A 16703-nucleotide genomic window follows, 5' to 3' on the forward strand; every position below is an offset into this window, starting at 1 on the left:
TGAAATTAGGTTTCATGTCAGATAACAGCTTAAACAAAAGCTGGCTACACGAAATAACAAGGTGTGGTGCTGGATGAACACAGCAGGCCAAGCAGCATCTCAGGAGCAGGAAAGCTGACCTTTCGGGCCATCATCACCGAAACATCAGCTTTCCTGCTCCTAAGGTGCTGCTTGGCCTGCTGTGTTTATCCAGCTCTACACCTTGTTATCTCAGATTCTCCAGCATCTGCAGTTGCTATTATCTCTGGCTACACAAAAATTGTTTTTCAACACAATGACACCTGTTTACAAACATCTGTAAAATTCTAGTTTCAAACACTTTCCTCAATGCGCCCCTACCTCAGATATTTCAATTTTATGTCCCAGTTCATCATAAGCATCTCCTGAAAAAGAATTGTACAAAAAAATCATTAATCATTAAAAATCATTATTGGAAAGAAAGCAATATTTAATTTCGACAGTAGTACGCAAAACCTGGAAATTAACTGGGAAGACTGACGTTCCGACAGTCTGTTGAAACAAGTCAGACAGTCAGCCTCAGACTGAGAACAGCATACACACATAGTTAGATTTTACACTGAGCAAGGGTCACTGGCCCTGAAACATTAACTCTGCTTTCTTTCCACTGATGCTGCCAGACCTGCTGAGCTTCTCCAGCAATTTTTGTTTCTGGTTGGATTTTACACTCCCCTGCTTGGCATTTGGGAAAGGGTGAGGCACATCAAACCCATGGGTTGTGTGTACATCAGCTGTCCATCCACCCCTGCCCCCACTACCAATAGTATAGGTCACACTGGGCAGCCTGGTTGTGTGTGGGCCTTTGGCAGGCAATGAATGCACATTTAACAGGCATACCCTGGCAGTGCTGGAACAGGAGTTGCCCATTGGAAATGGGCAGTATGGCAGGAGATGAGGATGAAGGTAGAGGGTTGGGGACGGAATGGGGCGCAGAGGACAGTCATAATAGGGAACTGTTCCACAAGGGCTCCTGATGCAATCTCATTGCTGGGAAACCTCTCCAGTAATCAGCCCAGTAATACAATCAGCCGTCACTCAGGATTTATACCAGGCTTTCTTTCATACTCAAGTATTAGGATAGTAAATAATCTGCTTTGGGATAGGAGAATTCCAAAAAAGATCACAAGTTTGCATGAAGTAAAAATAGCCAGTCTGTTTACTATCCAGATTGCGTCACAGCAACACAATTAATTAAAATTTTAAAGCTAATTCTATACTGACTTTTATTTAAATGTGCATAAAGGAAAAATTATTGAGAGGTTGGAGGGAATTTAAATATTTCAGTCAGATTTAAGGACATCAGCCAATGGTTCACCCAAACCAAATTCCTTGCTCTTAATCTATTTATTATAGACAGTTTTGACTGCCACAATTAAAGTTTACCCCTACAGCACTGTACCTATTTATTATAGATGCAGTGCTGCAGGGGTAAACTTTAATTATAGTAGTCAAAACTGTTCTTGTTTTCAAAGCTGTCTATTTCTATTAGCAAAGGTGTGCTACCAAGGACTAGTTAAAAATGTAAATGCCCAAGTAACTAAAGGACCTGAACCACGAGCATGTCACCAATTCATATGTAATATGACCCTCTTCACAATGAAGGCTTTCTGAAAATTTACTAATATATTCAGTAGTCAAATCTCAATTAGCATGACCCACTTTGATTTCTAACATTTGTTGTTTTCAAGGACTTCTATTTTATTCAATATTTTTAAAAAAACACATATGAATATCATTGTTGAATTTTATGGCTGGTTTCGAAGGCGAAAGTAGAATCATTTAACAAGGAGCACTTCACAAAAGTTGCCACTAAGTGCCACATGCAAGTTGTTTTTTCAAACAAAACTTCAAAACTTACCATAAGCTTTTCCATTAATTGAGCATTTGTTGAAAATCATTATATTCTGTGTAAGAGTTCCTGTTTTGTCAGAAAATATGTACTCTATTTGTCCCAGTTCTTCATTAAGTGTTGTGGTTCGAGCCTCAGCGGATGTGTTTTTCTTGGCATAATACATCCTTCGATCCCAGTTTATGAAGTAGCTATGCCCAAGTCGAATGACCTCAACACTTCAATAGACACAAAGGAAAAAAGAAATTGGGATGACAAAACTAAAATAACAAAATATTGCAACATGCAACAATCAAAAACCAAACCCAAACACTAAAGCTGGACAATGCGAGGAAAAAAAATTAGTACTTCAATTGAAATCACATGAAAATAGCAGTAAGAGAAATCTTCAAAGTCAACTACAGAAGAAAATCAAAAGTCACAGACATAAGTAAGGTCCCTTCGTCAACGCGTTGAGATGGTTGACGTGATGGATATGTCCTGACCAGTTTCCTTTCAGGAAGCAACATCGTAGAGGTAACTAAATGAAATAAACATGCTATTCTATTGTAAGGATATCTGGTGATTTTCGTCTGTGTCCTAGCCAATAGTTATCCCTTAAATGCTCTGAGAGAGAGATTACCTGGTCATTATCACCAGGCTATTGATGACAGCAAGCTGTGGGTAAATTAGTCATGAAATTTCCTGTGTTAGAACAGTGACTGCACTTCAAAGATGTTCTACTGTAGAGAACTTCTAGATGTTTGGTACTCATGATCGCTGCTATACAAGTGCAAGTCTTTCTTTCATTCTTTTTATGCACCTTAATAGAGGCTGTTCATATATAGGTACGTACCAGCATTTCTTATCCATTAAATCACACTTTGCAGAATCTTCTCCTTCTGAGATGCACTGATAATCAGTCAGACTGGCATCAGGAAGGTACCTGCTGCTTCTCTGCCACTTCCAAATTTCAGTTCTGGCCGGGAAGTCCCATAGTCAACTTTCCTGACTCATTAGTTATTGAGATACTTTAGTCGTCAAATAATGATCAATTAAGGGTGTCTTCAAGCAACCACTGGAAAAAGAGTCCTCAGTCTGTGTGTGAATCAGGCCACTAACCATAGAGTGGCCACTTAAAGCCAGCCTTCTGCCCCTGACCCCCACCCCACAAGCCAAATCCTGGAAAGTCACTTACTAAGCCTACTGCTCCAGAACATCAATGTTGCTATGCAACTTGTAACTTCAGTCTCTGATATGGCACCGCTACTCAAGGTGGTGCTGCCCCCTGATTGGCCAGTAACTTCAGGTGGAGTGGGACATCACTGTCCCAAGGGATGGATTGGTAAACTGCCTATTGGGTGACCATTTAGGCACCTAATAGGCATTGACACTTGTGGTAAGGGGTGTGGGGGGGGGGGGAAAAAGTCAGAAAATCTCACCCTCAGCATCGCACTCTCTCATATTTAACTACCAGCAAATTTCTTTTGTAAAATGTATTCCACCTGATGGAGGCAGTTTGCACATCTGCCGATCTTAAAAGGGTTTTGGGGAGCATCCCTTATACTTAGATCCAGACAGAAACTTCAAATACTTTAAAACAAAATCCTCATTATTTGCTGATGGCGTTTTGTAGTTGTGGATTTACCAAATTACAGAGGGCCCTTCTCTAACAACCCAGTAACTGGGCCTTGTGCTGACAGGCCAATCCAGCAGACACAATCGTAGCATGACCCAGGAATCCCTCTATTAATATTTTTAACTAGTGCAGTTTTAAGCTGTTGAGTGCTACTGTGGATTTGTCAATCTGATAAACGCATGAATATTCACTGGAATTAACATCAAAAAAATAAAATTGAATGTTGAAAGCCAAGGAATGAGAAAATCTTTAGTATCATCCTACAGAGAATTCACTGTGAATGGCTTACCTGACATATAGTGAGATCGGTACAACTGTGTTCAGGATAATTATGTAAGACCAGAAACTTAGAAATCCCGATAAAATCGCATTTTTCATCCACTCGTCCCAGGGCAGGTAGATTTGAAAATGAAACCCGACTTCACTCTCCCAAATGGAATTTCCAATTCCCAAAATGATTCCCATACACACAAGGAAGCCAAAGATCTGGAGAGAGAATCATAGTTAACTTGGAAGAGAGATTCCACTTCATTTACTGTATGGTATCCCCCAGCATTTGCAAATACTAAATTTGGCAAACTCAGTCCTGCAACAGTATTGACTTCAGTACCATTAGCTGTGTTGCATGCTGTCTATATGCAGGACTACCCCACTTTCCCTGATCAATATAACAGAAGGTAACAGTATGTCAGGAAAGCAAAATATACTCAAATATTAAGGCAGGATTGTTTCATGGTTACAAAAAGTAATGGTTTATTAACTGTTATGGAAGTCAATTTACACAGAATTATTTCTGTTCACTATCCAGCCCTTTGACTGCCCAGCTGATCTTCTGTGTCTCTGGACCCTATCTCCATTCCTCCCACTCCCATCTTTCGTACATATACTGCCTTTTCCTAGCTACAACCAGTTCTGAAGAAAAGTCACTGGACCTGAAATGTTGATTCTACTTTCTCTCCAGAGATGCTATCGGATTCGTTGCATTTCTCCAGCAATTTCTGTTTTCAGTCCAGCATCTGCAGTTCTTCGTGTTTTTTTTAAAATTATATTGAGTTTGACACAGAAAGCAGGCCATTTGGCCCACTTTTTCTATTATCCACGAGGTTTTACTCACCACTCTTCCTCTAACCCTGCCAGCAGTTCCTCCATTCCTTTCCTTTCTCCTCCCTATCTAACTATCTTCACCTCTTTAACATATTCATGTCATTTACTGCAATGGCTTGATTGAACATATACAGTATGTTGTAAGTGTTTGTGAAATCAATTTGAATTATGTTGATGATTGACAGAATTCCTCAACATTTCTAGTAATGATTAGGAGAAGGCAGCTCTAATACCTTTAGAAAGAAGTATTATCTTATTACTCATCCAAACTCATGAATGGAAATTGCACACATTCCACAAAACCATAAGTAATCCATACAAAATGGCAGCATAGTGGTAATATCAATGGACTCATAATGCAACAGACTGGCTGATTCTTTGGAGGTTATGGGTTCAAATCCCATTAGAACATCGGGTGGAATTTAAAATTCAATTTGTAAATCACAAAGCTAGTGGCAGTAATGACAATCATGAAATAACATTAATTGTTATAAAAAATCTAATGTCCTTCAGGGTCTTTCCTGGTCTGTTCCTACATGAGAATGCATATCCACATTCATTTGGTCAACTGCCCTCTGAATTGAAGCCATCCAGTTCAAGGGCAATTACAGATGGACAATAAATACCAGTCATGCCCATGCCTCATGAAAAATTAAGCTTTAAAAAAAATCCTATTTCCAGTCTGTAACATAAGAAATATTCTGGTAGCCCTACAGGTGAACACATTCACTTACCCACAGTACCAAAGTATTCATCAGTCGGTCTATGCTGGTTCGTTTGAATTTGGTTCGGCCACTGTTCTGCATTAGCTTGGTATCAGGCCCTACATGTAAAGATGAAGGTGTGTTATTCATAATATTGAATCAAATTATTAAGTATTAGATTCTCAGTTTGACTTAATTGGTGTCACCATTGTCTGTGGGTTCAAGTCCCACTCCAGCTTTAAATGTGTACAATCACTGTAATAATGAAGTAAGTGCTGTGTGTTGGACTTGCTTTTGCATGGGATGTGATTTTAAACCAAGACCCCATATACCTTCTTCAGTAGGCACAAACAATTCCTCTGCTTCTATTTAAAGAGGAGCAGGGATCTAATCCAGACAATCTGGCCAATAATTCAACCAACACCACCAGAGCAGATCATCTGGTTACTGTTTCATTGTTTGTGGGAGCTTGCTGCATCTTTTATCTTACACAAAAGTGGCTATACTTCAAAAATGCTTAATTGCTCCTCAAGCACTTTGGCACATTCCAAGGATACGGAGGACATTAAAGTAAAGGACTTTTTAAAAAAAAAAATCAGGCTATCAGAATTATTCTTAATGATCCAGTCTGCACTGATCTGTGATTTACCTGCAAAGATCACCAAGCCAAAGCACCACTCTGTGTTCCGTAGCACGCAGCCTCGAAGCAGCATCTTTTCATTATCTAGTGAGTACTTCTTATCATTCCAAAATAGAGTCCCAGTGAACTTGTCCAATTTATTATTTGGAGGCTCGCAAATGATTTCCCCTGGCATGGCAACAGAGAGTAAACACATCAATACAATGTGACCTGCTCAATTCTTAAACACCAAAACAAAAATCTGTAAATCAGGAAATGTTATCCACTGTTGCATTTGGGACTAAAAAGGTTAATTCTGAAGCCCGCTCTGAGCATCACCCATTATGATGGTGACATACGGACCAATGGGCAGAACAGCTTAAGATCTGGACAGAGTGAGACCTAACATTTAGTCCTCCTAAAAGCTTCTGTAAGTTTTTAATGTAGCTGGTCACTGGATGCTAATACACAATTAACTATATCTTGTTAACTGCAAAGCACTCCCTCAGATAGACCAGAAGTGGTTTCCATCTCCCACACCAGAGAAAGCAGGCCCTGAACAACAACATGATCGCTCAGTGGTTAGCACTGCTATCTCACAGCACTAGACACCTGGGTTCAATTCCACCCTCAGGCGACTGTCAGTGTGGAGTTTGCACGTTCGCCCAATGTCTGCGCGGGATGTTCCGGTTTCCTCCAAGATGTGTGGGCTGGGTGGGTTAGCTGTGGAAATTGCAGAGCTATGGGGATAGGGTAATGGGGTGGATCTAGGTGGGATGCTCTTCAGAAGGTCGGAGTGGACTGAATGGCTTGCTTCCACATTAGAGGGGTTCTATGTAGTTTCCTACCTTTAAAGAGGGTGGTGGAAGTAACCTGCATTGGGGGGTGTAGCAGCTCACACGGTGCAGGAGCCAGCATGACCAGACCATATTTGCTCCATGCATTCCCACTGATATCTATCCAGTTTGACAACAATCTGTCAATATTGGCCACATCTGACTAGTGGAAACCCAGTGTTTACTTACTAAATAAATCACGCTCCAACTGAAATTTAGAAATCTTATCTTTGCAAACCCATTCTTTATTTTCAAATTTAAGCAGAAAACAAATTGAGAGGATCTTCTAAAATGAAGTGCACAAAGTGATTCATCAAAATGGATCTCTTTGATGAATTTTACAACATCAATGTTATGTATGAAACAAAACACACTTTTTCCTAACATTATTAAATGTTCTTATTTACTCGTGGGACAGTGGTATCATTGAATGAGCCAGCATTTATTACCTGTCCCTAGTTGCCCTTAGGAAGGTAACAGTGAGCTATCAGACATACAAAGGTCTAAAATAATGCAGCCACCCTCAATGTAAGGTTCCTTAATTTGCCCAAATGGTACAAACTGATGTCAGAATTGTCCTTACTGCACAGATACATTGCTTCACTGGTTGTATGAGGCACTGTTATGGCTTTGTAAATAGATAATTTCAACTAGAGGTGCCCAGTAGTTATGGACACTTTTAGTTCTGCCACCTTGCACTAACTGAAGGGAACCATTTATTTTCTTTTACAAGTGATTCAAATGCTGGTCGCAAGATAGACACTGAATATCTGAGTCCATGAACACTGTCCCTACTGAAAATTGATGCAAATGCGATTTCTTCTTGAACAGATAATGCAAATAAGTGACATTGGATTGACTAAAATGCAAAGCTGAAATAGACCAAACTGCACTGAGTTTGTCTCTGTAATTTAGCAAGGCTTTGATGGAAACAACAGTTCTCCACCAAGTGAACATAACATGATTTATTATATATTGTTGAATACCAATACTATTGAATAGTGGTTTTGAATTACGTGATGTTTCAATACAGTAATTTTAAAGACACACATGGAAGTGACAGGTCACAGGTATCCAGGGGATCCAAAATTAAGATTACTGGCAAAAAGGACAGGAGGGGAAAAGGAAGGAAAGTCATACAGTTATACAGCATGGAAAGAGGCCCTTCGGCCTAACTCATCATGCCAACCAGGTTTCCTAAACTGAACTAGTGCCATTTTCTTGCATTTGGCTTATATCTTTCTAAATCTTTCCTATCCACATACAATACATAGAACATAGAATTGTCCAATGTTTTTAAATGTTGTAATTCTATTCACCTCTAACACTTACTTTGGCAGCTCATTCTATACATGCACCACCCTCTGTGTGAAAATGTTCCCCTTGGGTCCTTTCTAAATCTTTCCCCTCTCACTTTAAACCTATGCGCTCTAGTTTTGGACTCCACTAACCTGGGGTGGAGGGTGGGGACCTTGGCTATTCACCCTATCCATGCCCCTCATGATTTTATAAACGTCTATTAAAGTCACCCCTCAGCCTCCAGGGAAAATAAAGTCCCAGACTTTTCAGCTTTTCCTTGTAGCTTAAACCCTCCAGCCTTGGTGATGAGAAAACTTTTTTTGCCAACAATTATGGTGCCGTGCTACATTCTCTCATATTTTCTTTACATCTGTGACCTCGGAGGTCTGTGCATTGGCTGAAACTGTAAGTCAATGGTGGGAACAATGTCGGGATGCCGATCACCAAGTGTAGACCCTCAAAGCGGTTTAGCAGAACACTGATGGTGTGAAGTGCACTGCCTGAAAGTGTGTCAAATCATATTTAGAAGGTGTCACCTATAGCTCAGTTGGTAGCACACCCAGGGCAGGATTACAAAGTATCACTTCAGGTCTTGAGAACAAAAATCAAGGTCCCTCACTCCAGTGCAGTACATTGTGGGCTGCTGGACGTGTACTGGACTTTTGTTGGTACTGTTCCCGAGTTGTTGATCTGAAGCCCCATCGGGTTGCTCAGCTAGATGTAAAAGATGCCCTGACAGTATGCTGAAAAACAATAAGGACCCTCATCCCTGGTGCCCTGGACAATATTTATCCCTAATGAGCATCACAAAAAAAAATTAGCTGTTCATGATCATATTGTGATCTGCATGAGTTGGCTCAATGCAATTTAGTTTACGTGTTTTCCTACATCACAATAATAGCTTCACTTCCAATAGCACTTGATTGGCTTTGAGATATAGGGTGCTATAAAAATGTAGGTCTTTCTTTCAGATTTGAAACCAACTTTTAAAAGGGAACAGGATTTATCCTTGATATAAAGTGAAACATATATAGAGCCAAGGAGAAGGATCAGGGAAATGAGACCAATTTTTCAGATTCTTTCAAGAAGCCAATAGGTATAATAGGGATAGTGATATCGTTCTGCGCTGGATTTTATGATCATTGGATATTTCTGATTTAAAGGCTTAGAATGTTCATTTAAATACAAAGGATTGCATTTTATTTGCTGCATGAAATGTCTGATCAAATATTTTCATCTTCCTTTTGCAAAAAACACGCTCCTGAATTAATTAAAAATAAATTCCAAGGTAAAGGTTTGTGATGAATTTCACAATCTTGATGACAGAACTCAGTACAATGAATTGGCTGGTTTCTTGCCTAACTGATCAACAGACTGCTTTCATCAGGAGCAAATTTATTTTCTCTGTCATTTTCCAAGATTTATGAATCTCTTCAGTCAAAGTTTGGCAAACTTCCTGGTGCCAGATGGCGAAGTAGCAAGTGAGTGCAAAATAAAAAGAATTGTGCTGACCAGATACAACTTCGCATTTGATCAAATATTAATGAAAGATGACCTGCTGTTCTTTGACCTGCTAGACTCAACTCAGAATTCAACAGTTTCTTTCCTTCTAACTTTTTTTTCATAAGGTTGATGTCAGTAAAGATATCGCCAATGGCCCAAGATTTGAGAACCTGAGAACATCAGTCCAAAGCTGTGCAGGTTAGGTGCATTAGCCATGTTAAATTGCCCACAGCATCCAGGAATGTGCAGGCTAGTTGGATTAGCCATGGGAAGTACAGGGTTACAGGGATAGGATAGGGGATGTGGGTCTGGGTGGGAGATGCTCTTCAGAGGGTTGCAGTGGACTTGATGGGCCGAATGGCCTGCTTCCACATGTTAGTAATTCTATCAATTTAAGCTGATTTGCAACACAACCAATGGATAACAGGAGAAAAAGATAAATAATACAGCAAGTGGTTAGAACTTAGAATGTACAACCTGAGAGTGAGTGTGGTGGAGGAAGATTCACTTGCAGCTTCCAAAAGGGAATTTGCAGGTTTTATGTGTAAAGGTTGGGGAAGTGGGACTAGCTGAGATGCACTTGCCAAGACCAATGTAATAGAGAGAATGGTTTCCTTCTGTACTGGATCCATTCTATGATTTTACATTTCCTTATTAGTAAAGTGATGGAAGGTGTCATCTACAGGGTTCTATCAAGCAGTCGCTGCCCAGCAACAACCGGCTCACTGGTACCCAGTTTGGGTTCCATCAGGGCCACTCAGCTCCTGACCTCATTACAGCCTTGGTTCAAATATGCACAAAAGAGCTGAACTCAAAAGGTGAGGGAGAACGACAGCCCTTGCTATCAAGGCCACATTCAACTAAATCAGGTTTCAAGGAGCCTGAGCAAAACCAGAATCAATGAGTATCGGGGGCGGGGGGGGGGGGGGGGTGCAAACTCTCCAGTCATTGGAGTTTTACCTGACATATAGAAAAATGGTTATAAATTATTACAGGTCACTCATCTCAGCTCCAGGACATCTCTGCAGGAGTTCCTCAAGATAGTGTCCTAGGCCCAACCATCTTCAGCTGCTTCATCAATGAACTTCCCACCATCGTAGAGGCCAGAAGTGGGGATGTTTGCTGATGACTGCACAAAGTTCAGCACTGTTCACAACTCTTCAGATAGTGAAGCAGCCCATGTTCAAACGCAACAAGATCTCGACAATATCCAGGTTTGGACTGACAGGTCGCAAGGCATATTTGTGCCACACAAATGCCAGGCAATGACCACCTCAAATAAAAGACAATCTAACCACTGCCCCTTGACATTCAATGGGGTTACCATTATTGAATCCTCAATCAACAACATCCTTTTGTTACCAATGACCAAAAACTCAACTGGACTTGTCACAAACACAGCGGCTACAACAGCTGGTCAGAGGCTAGGGATACTGCAGCGAATAATTCACCTCTTGACTCCCAAAACCCTGTCCACCATCCACAAGGCACAAGTCAGCAGTGTGATGGAATACTCCCCACTTGCTTGGATGGGTGCAGCTCTAATGACAAACAAGAAACTTGACACCCCCCAGGACAAAGCAGCTCAATTGACTAGCACTGCATCCACAAATATCCACACCCTCAGCCACCGATGCTCAGCAGCATCAGTGCCCACTATATTGACACGCTGCAGAAATTCACCAAAGATCCTTAGACAGTGCCTTCCAAACCTATGGCCAATTCCATCTAGAAGGGCAAGGGCAGCACGTACATGGGAACATCTGCAAGTTGCCTTCCAAGCCACTCACCATCTTGACTGGGAAATATATCACCAATTTTTCACTGTCACTGGGTCAAAATCATGGATTTCCCTCTCCAAGAGCGTTGTGGGTCAAACTACAGCATGAGGGCTGCAGCGGTTCAAGAAGGCAGCTTAATGTCACCTTCTCAAGGGCAACTAGGGGATGGGCAATAAATGCTGGCCAGGCAGCGAGACTCATGTCCCATGAGTGAAAAAATGATTTTTTTTTTCTAGTCCATTACTACCCCAATTTAACTTGCATGCTTTCTGCATTTAATCTCTCTGCTCCTCTCTCTCAGCAGAAAATGAGTATTTTTGTTCTTTTGTTTCTGTCTTCTTCCTTCCCCTTACACTTGCTGGAAAGCTGTTCATCTCCAATTTCTTGCAGTTCTAGTGAAATGTCATCTAACCAAAAATGTTGACCATTTTCTCTCTCTCCAACGACGCTGCATGGCCAGCTGAGCACATTCAGCATTTTCAAGTGCAAGCGCACTCCACGCTGTCCATGCAAACTGTGGAACATTTGCTATTTCACCCTAAGTGGATTGCTGAGGGTTCCAGCAATTTCAGACAGGCCCACGAGAGACCTTCCCACATTGGCTGGCTGCTTCCTGCTGTAGAGCACCCAACAAAACTAACTGCAGCCTTTGATTGGAACCTCCACTAACTGGGCGGGAACAAGGTCATCCACCTCCATGCAATGGGCCTGCAGCCAAACAAAAACATTTCAAACTCTAATTCTTCAGACAGAAATGACTAAGTGGTTAAACACACTCAGAAACAACAACAGAAATCCAACTCTGTCCACACCCTCTTGTGGCAAATAGTTTGTTCTTGTCTTACACAGATGAGTCACATTTAGAGGTCTGTGAAGCATTTAAGCACAGCATTTATGCTTTCTGTCTGCAAACATGCAAATACTTGATTGATGGATATGAGACACAACATGGTTATAAACATTATCCAGATTTTATGGTTTGTAATTTCTACACTCCTTGCTTTGGACCAGAGAGATTTTAGTTAAGCCACACATTCCAAATTGATGACAATATCTATGCTGATGCTCCAAGGCATTACCAAGTGCTCTGTTGTCAGACAGACAACTGTTTGCCTGATGAGATAGTAAACAGAGGTCCGGTCTGTCCTCTCAGGATCCCATGGCACTGTTTCAAGGAAAAGTGGGATAGGTTTCTCTGGTGTCCTGGCCAACATTATTCCTTGGCTAAAAACGCCAAACCAGGTTACCTGCCTATTGCTGCTGTGAGACAACACACTCTGCGGTATCTGCCACATGTCCTGCAGAACAGTCTCTACAGGCTTCAAAAACTCTTCAGTGGCTCTTGGACGTCTGGAGGTTGTGAAAGGCGCTGTATTTACCTTCAGCCTATCCTTCTCTCTTGTCTGAATGCAATACAGTTCTCAAAAGCTCTTTCTGACTGGAAGTGTTCTGTTCTTTCAGCAAGGCAGTAGCACGGCTCACATAGCCTGTATTTTTATTTGTCTCTATTCCCAAAAGTGTCTTGAACTAAGTCTTTACAAGGAGGTCAGGACAGGATATCTATTTCAATCACTCGAATTCTCTGAGAGTTGCTTGCATGTTACGAGATTCACAAGAAGTGCTCGCTATTGGTTACAAGAACGAATGCATGTCCTAAATGGCAGATGAGCCAAGCCAGATTGTCAAAGCTAATGTTACAAAAATGTAACAATCTTTTGCACGACTGTTGTGGAAGGGAGTGATCAGTAGAACATCCCAATATCACCCAGCATAACCATGATAGCAATTAAATTAGAAAATGCATTTTTCCCTTTTCAGCAGCCTAGACTACTCAGAACAAAACTTCTGGTATAGAATTAAAGTGCAACACAATCATTTTTCAAAACCCGTATGAATACTGTGTGTAGTTCTGGTCTACTTATTTAAGGAAGATATAAATGCATTGGAGGTAATTCGAAGCAGGTTTGCTCAATTGATGCCTGCAAAGGGCCAGGACCTTACCAGGCTGGAATGTTTTGCACTGGAGTTTGGAAGAGTGAGAGGTGATTGATTGGAGTTTATAAAACTCTGAATGGTCTGGACAAGGTAGACATGGAAAGGGTGTTTCCTGTTGCAGGCGATTCTAGAACAGGAAGAAACTGTTTTACAATCAGGGATCACCCTCTGGGGACAGAAATGACGGAATTATTGTGCGCTTTTGGAACTCTCTACATCAGGAGGTGGAGTCATTGAATATTTTTAAGGCGGGGGCAGATTGATTCCCTTTCTGCACCAGAAGCTAAGGTTATCAGGCAGGAGGGGTGAGGGGTGGGGAGGGGGTGGCGATGAATGACAATGTGGAGCTCGGAACACAAGCAGGTCAGCCATGATATTGTTGAACATCATGAGGGGCATGGATAGAGCGTACAGCCAAGGTCCACTGGATAGGGAAGTCCCAAACTAAAGGGGCAAAGGTTTAAGGCAAAGAGGGAAAAGATTTAAAAAGGGACGTGAGGAGCAACATTTTCTTTCAGAGGGTGGTGCGTGTATGGACTGAGCTGCCAGATAAAGTGGTGGAGACTGGTACAATTACAACATAAAACACATCTGGACAGGTACATAAATAGTAAGGGTTTAAGAGGGACATGCTGGTAAATGGGACGAGATTAATTTAGGATACCCGGTCAGCAAGGACAAGTTGGGCTGAAGGGTCTGTTTCCATACCGTACATCTCTATGACTCTATTACAGCAGAACAAGCTTGAAGGACTGATGGTCTATTTTTGCTTCTAAGTCATATGTTTGTAAGGAATATTTGCAGCGGGTGAGTCCAGCACTAACTTGAAGTGGACCTGGTGCGGACTTGCAGCGGTGCGAGAGCGAGGCCCAATGTGGGCTCAAAGTGAACCCAGAGCTTCTGCGCCAATGCATCCCTGCTGCGACTGAGGCAGGTTTTGGTTCCCTGTGGCATCTGTGTCCAGCGCAGATTCATGGAGGCAGCAGCAGAGGCAACTTTGTGCCCAGGGAGAGATGTGGAGGCAGGTCCAGGCAGCATGGACGAGGCGGGCCCGAAGCACAGTCGCGGTGGCGGCGGGGTCAAGTCTGGACTGGTACAGTACCTAGTGGCATCGGTGGCGGGCTGCACTGGTGAGGTCCAGCAAGGACTCCTGGTGGTGGGGGCACTGATTGAGGCAAGATGGTAGCAAAGACTGACAGCAAAGGGGGCTTGTGCCTGGCCATCACGCCAATGGCTGAGCTCTTAACAAGAAGTGTAACGTTGAATACCATTTCGTTATTTCTCTGCTTTTGTGTTCTATGTTTTAGTTTACTTTTCTTTGTTTTAAGATGGCATCGGAGAGTGGCAATACTGTGCAACATTTTTCGCTGCATTTTGTAAAAAACAACACACATGGCAATAAATAAATAAATAACATGTACCTATTCTTCCAGAAAACCAAACATCAGTAATACAAAAATAAACTAAAAATGAACACTTTCTGTTCATAAACTCTAATAACAAAAGACTGGGTTGTGTACGTGTGTGTATCTGTGCATACACACCATACAGGCAAATTATTTATGAGCATTAACTTAGTAACAGAAACAAATAATAAACAAGTATCCATCAAAATCAACGCATAATAGACTCATTTTTTAAGTATTAGATTTAACCTACACGTGGCAGAAATTATTTTAATAAAGATGGATGTCTGCTATATTGAACAGTCCGCACACAAAATCCTATCCTCAGGATTTGAGGTTTTCAAAGCCCCTTTTTCCTTTAATTTCATTGAGAATCAGTAGCTATGTGGAAAATGCCAAATCTTCCCTTTCCTATTGCACCGGAATTTTGATTCAAAACTGGTTTGATTTTCAAGTGAAAATGTTAGCTTGTTAAAAATTCACTGCATTGCTCATTTAGCAACCATCTCAATCATCTTGATAATTGCACTGAATGTACAAGAAAGGAGAATTCATTTGCTTTCTGCTTTAATTTTGAACAGTGTGAGCTTCTGATCAAACAGCAACTTCGCCTATTCACATACAGATCAAAACGAGGTTTTTTTTGCCAATAATGCTTATGTGTTAAAGTATTCTTGTGAAGGGATTACTGTCAAATTCTTCTTAATTAACTGTTACAGAGAATGGAGCTAAATATGTCTGCCTGTTATCTGTTTTTATTGTTAATTTTATTCAGCTTACTAATGCTGGGAGTAATTGCTCAGGCCATCTCTTCACTCCTAAGTATGAGAACTGTAACATGACACATTGTGGACAGGAATGGTGGACAGCATGAGCCCAGTACAATTTATTGTGCTTGGGGGCTGAGGCTTGAGATTAATTAGATATGCAAGACATATCCTGGTTACTCAGTGTGAACTCAAGTGCTGAGAGAGAAATTGAATATGCTGCTGAAGCTATTTTAAGGGATACAGCAACAAAATGGGTTTCGCTTGCTGATCCAGCCTGTCAGAAGCTAATTTATCTTTTGGGATTAGTTTCAGTACAAATCTGAGCCATTCAAAGCCAGTGACCCAGGTAATTGCAATGGTAATCAGGTTAAGGGTCAATAGTCAAGAGAAGAACTAAAAATACTTCATACTTGATGAGTCTTCACATTCCTATGTGGAAATCTGCAATTCACAACAGACTGACAGAAAATCTGAGCAAAGAGGCAAACAATCCTAAAATTTTGCAAGATTGGCAAATCACAAACAAACTCAACACCATCCATTTTAACAATTCTGACTAAGACTTCTAATTAGTTAAAATCATTTGTTTGCATTCAGACTTCACAACAGGGTCCTTGAAATGGTTTGGGCTATGATCTTATTGGCTACTGCCACAAAAAGGTGAATTAGGAGCAGGATTAGGCCATTCAGCCCCTCGAGCCTGATTCTTCATCCCATTAGATGATGGCTGTTGTTATTGAGGCCACAGCACACTTCCCTGGCTAACTCTGATAACCTTTGACCCCCTTGTTTATCAAGAATCTATCTGCTCAACCTTAAAAATATTTAATGACCCCTGCTAACACCAATTTAAAGAGAGTTCCACAGATTTGTGACCCTCTGAAAGAAGAAAAATTCCCCTCATCCTCTCTAATTAGGCGAGACACCTTATTTTTATGCTAGTTCTCATCTCTCCTACAAAAGGAAACAATCCTTCCACTCTGTCAAATTCTCTCAGTGTTTTATATGTTCAAGAAGATCACCTCCCATTCATCTAAACTCCAATGAATACAGATTTAATTGTCCAACATTCCTCTTAGGAGAACTTCTTTAGTTGAAAATGAGTCAAGTGAATCTTGTCTGAACTGTTTCAAATGCAATTGTGAAACTGGATACATTACTCCACATGTCATCTCATTAATGCCCTTACTTTTGCATTCCA

The 16703-nt window shown here is 41.1% G+C and overlaps 1 protein-coding gene across 4 annotated transcripts in view; it reads right to left on the reverse strand.

The window, feature by feature from the left end:
- Positions 1 to 16703, reverse strand: part of atp8b4 (ATPase phospholipid transporting 8B4) — a 239036-nt gene that overhangs the window by 62275 nt on the left and 160058 nt on the right. For all 4 annotated transcript variants that reach the window (XM_048562970.2, XM_048562969.2, XM_048562971.2 and 1 more), the window contains 5 exons: positions 5943 to 6101; positions 5324 to 5412; positions 3775 to 3971; positions 1877 to 2085; positions 340 to 383 (listed from right to left, as the gene is read on the reverse strand). In XM_048562970.2, the coding sequence (XP_048418927.1) occupies positions 340 to 383; positions 1877 to 2085; positions 3775 to 3971; positions 5324 to 5412; positions 5943 to 6101 (698 nt within the window). The remainder of the gene's footprint in view (positions 1 to 339; positions 384 to 1876; positions 2086 to 3774; positions 3972 to 5323; positions 5413 to 5942; positions 6102 to 16703) is intronic.

This window comes from Stegostoma tigrinum, chromosome 33 (genome assembly GCF_030684315.1).
Source record: "Stegostoma tigrinum isolate sSteTig4 chromosome 33, sSteTig4.hap1, whole genome shotgun sequence".
NCBI classification, from domain to species: Eukaryota; Metazoa; Chordata; class Chondrichthyes; order Orectolobiformes; family Stegostomatidae; genus Stegostoma; species Stegostoma tigrinum.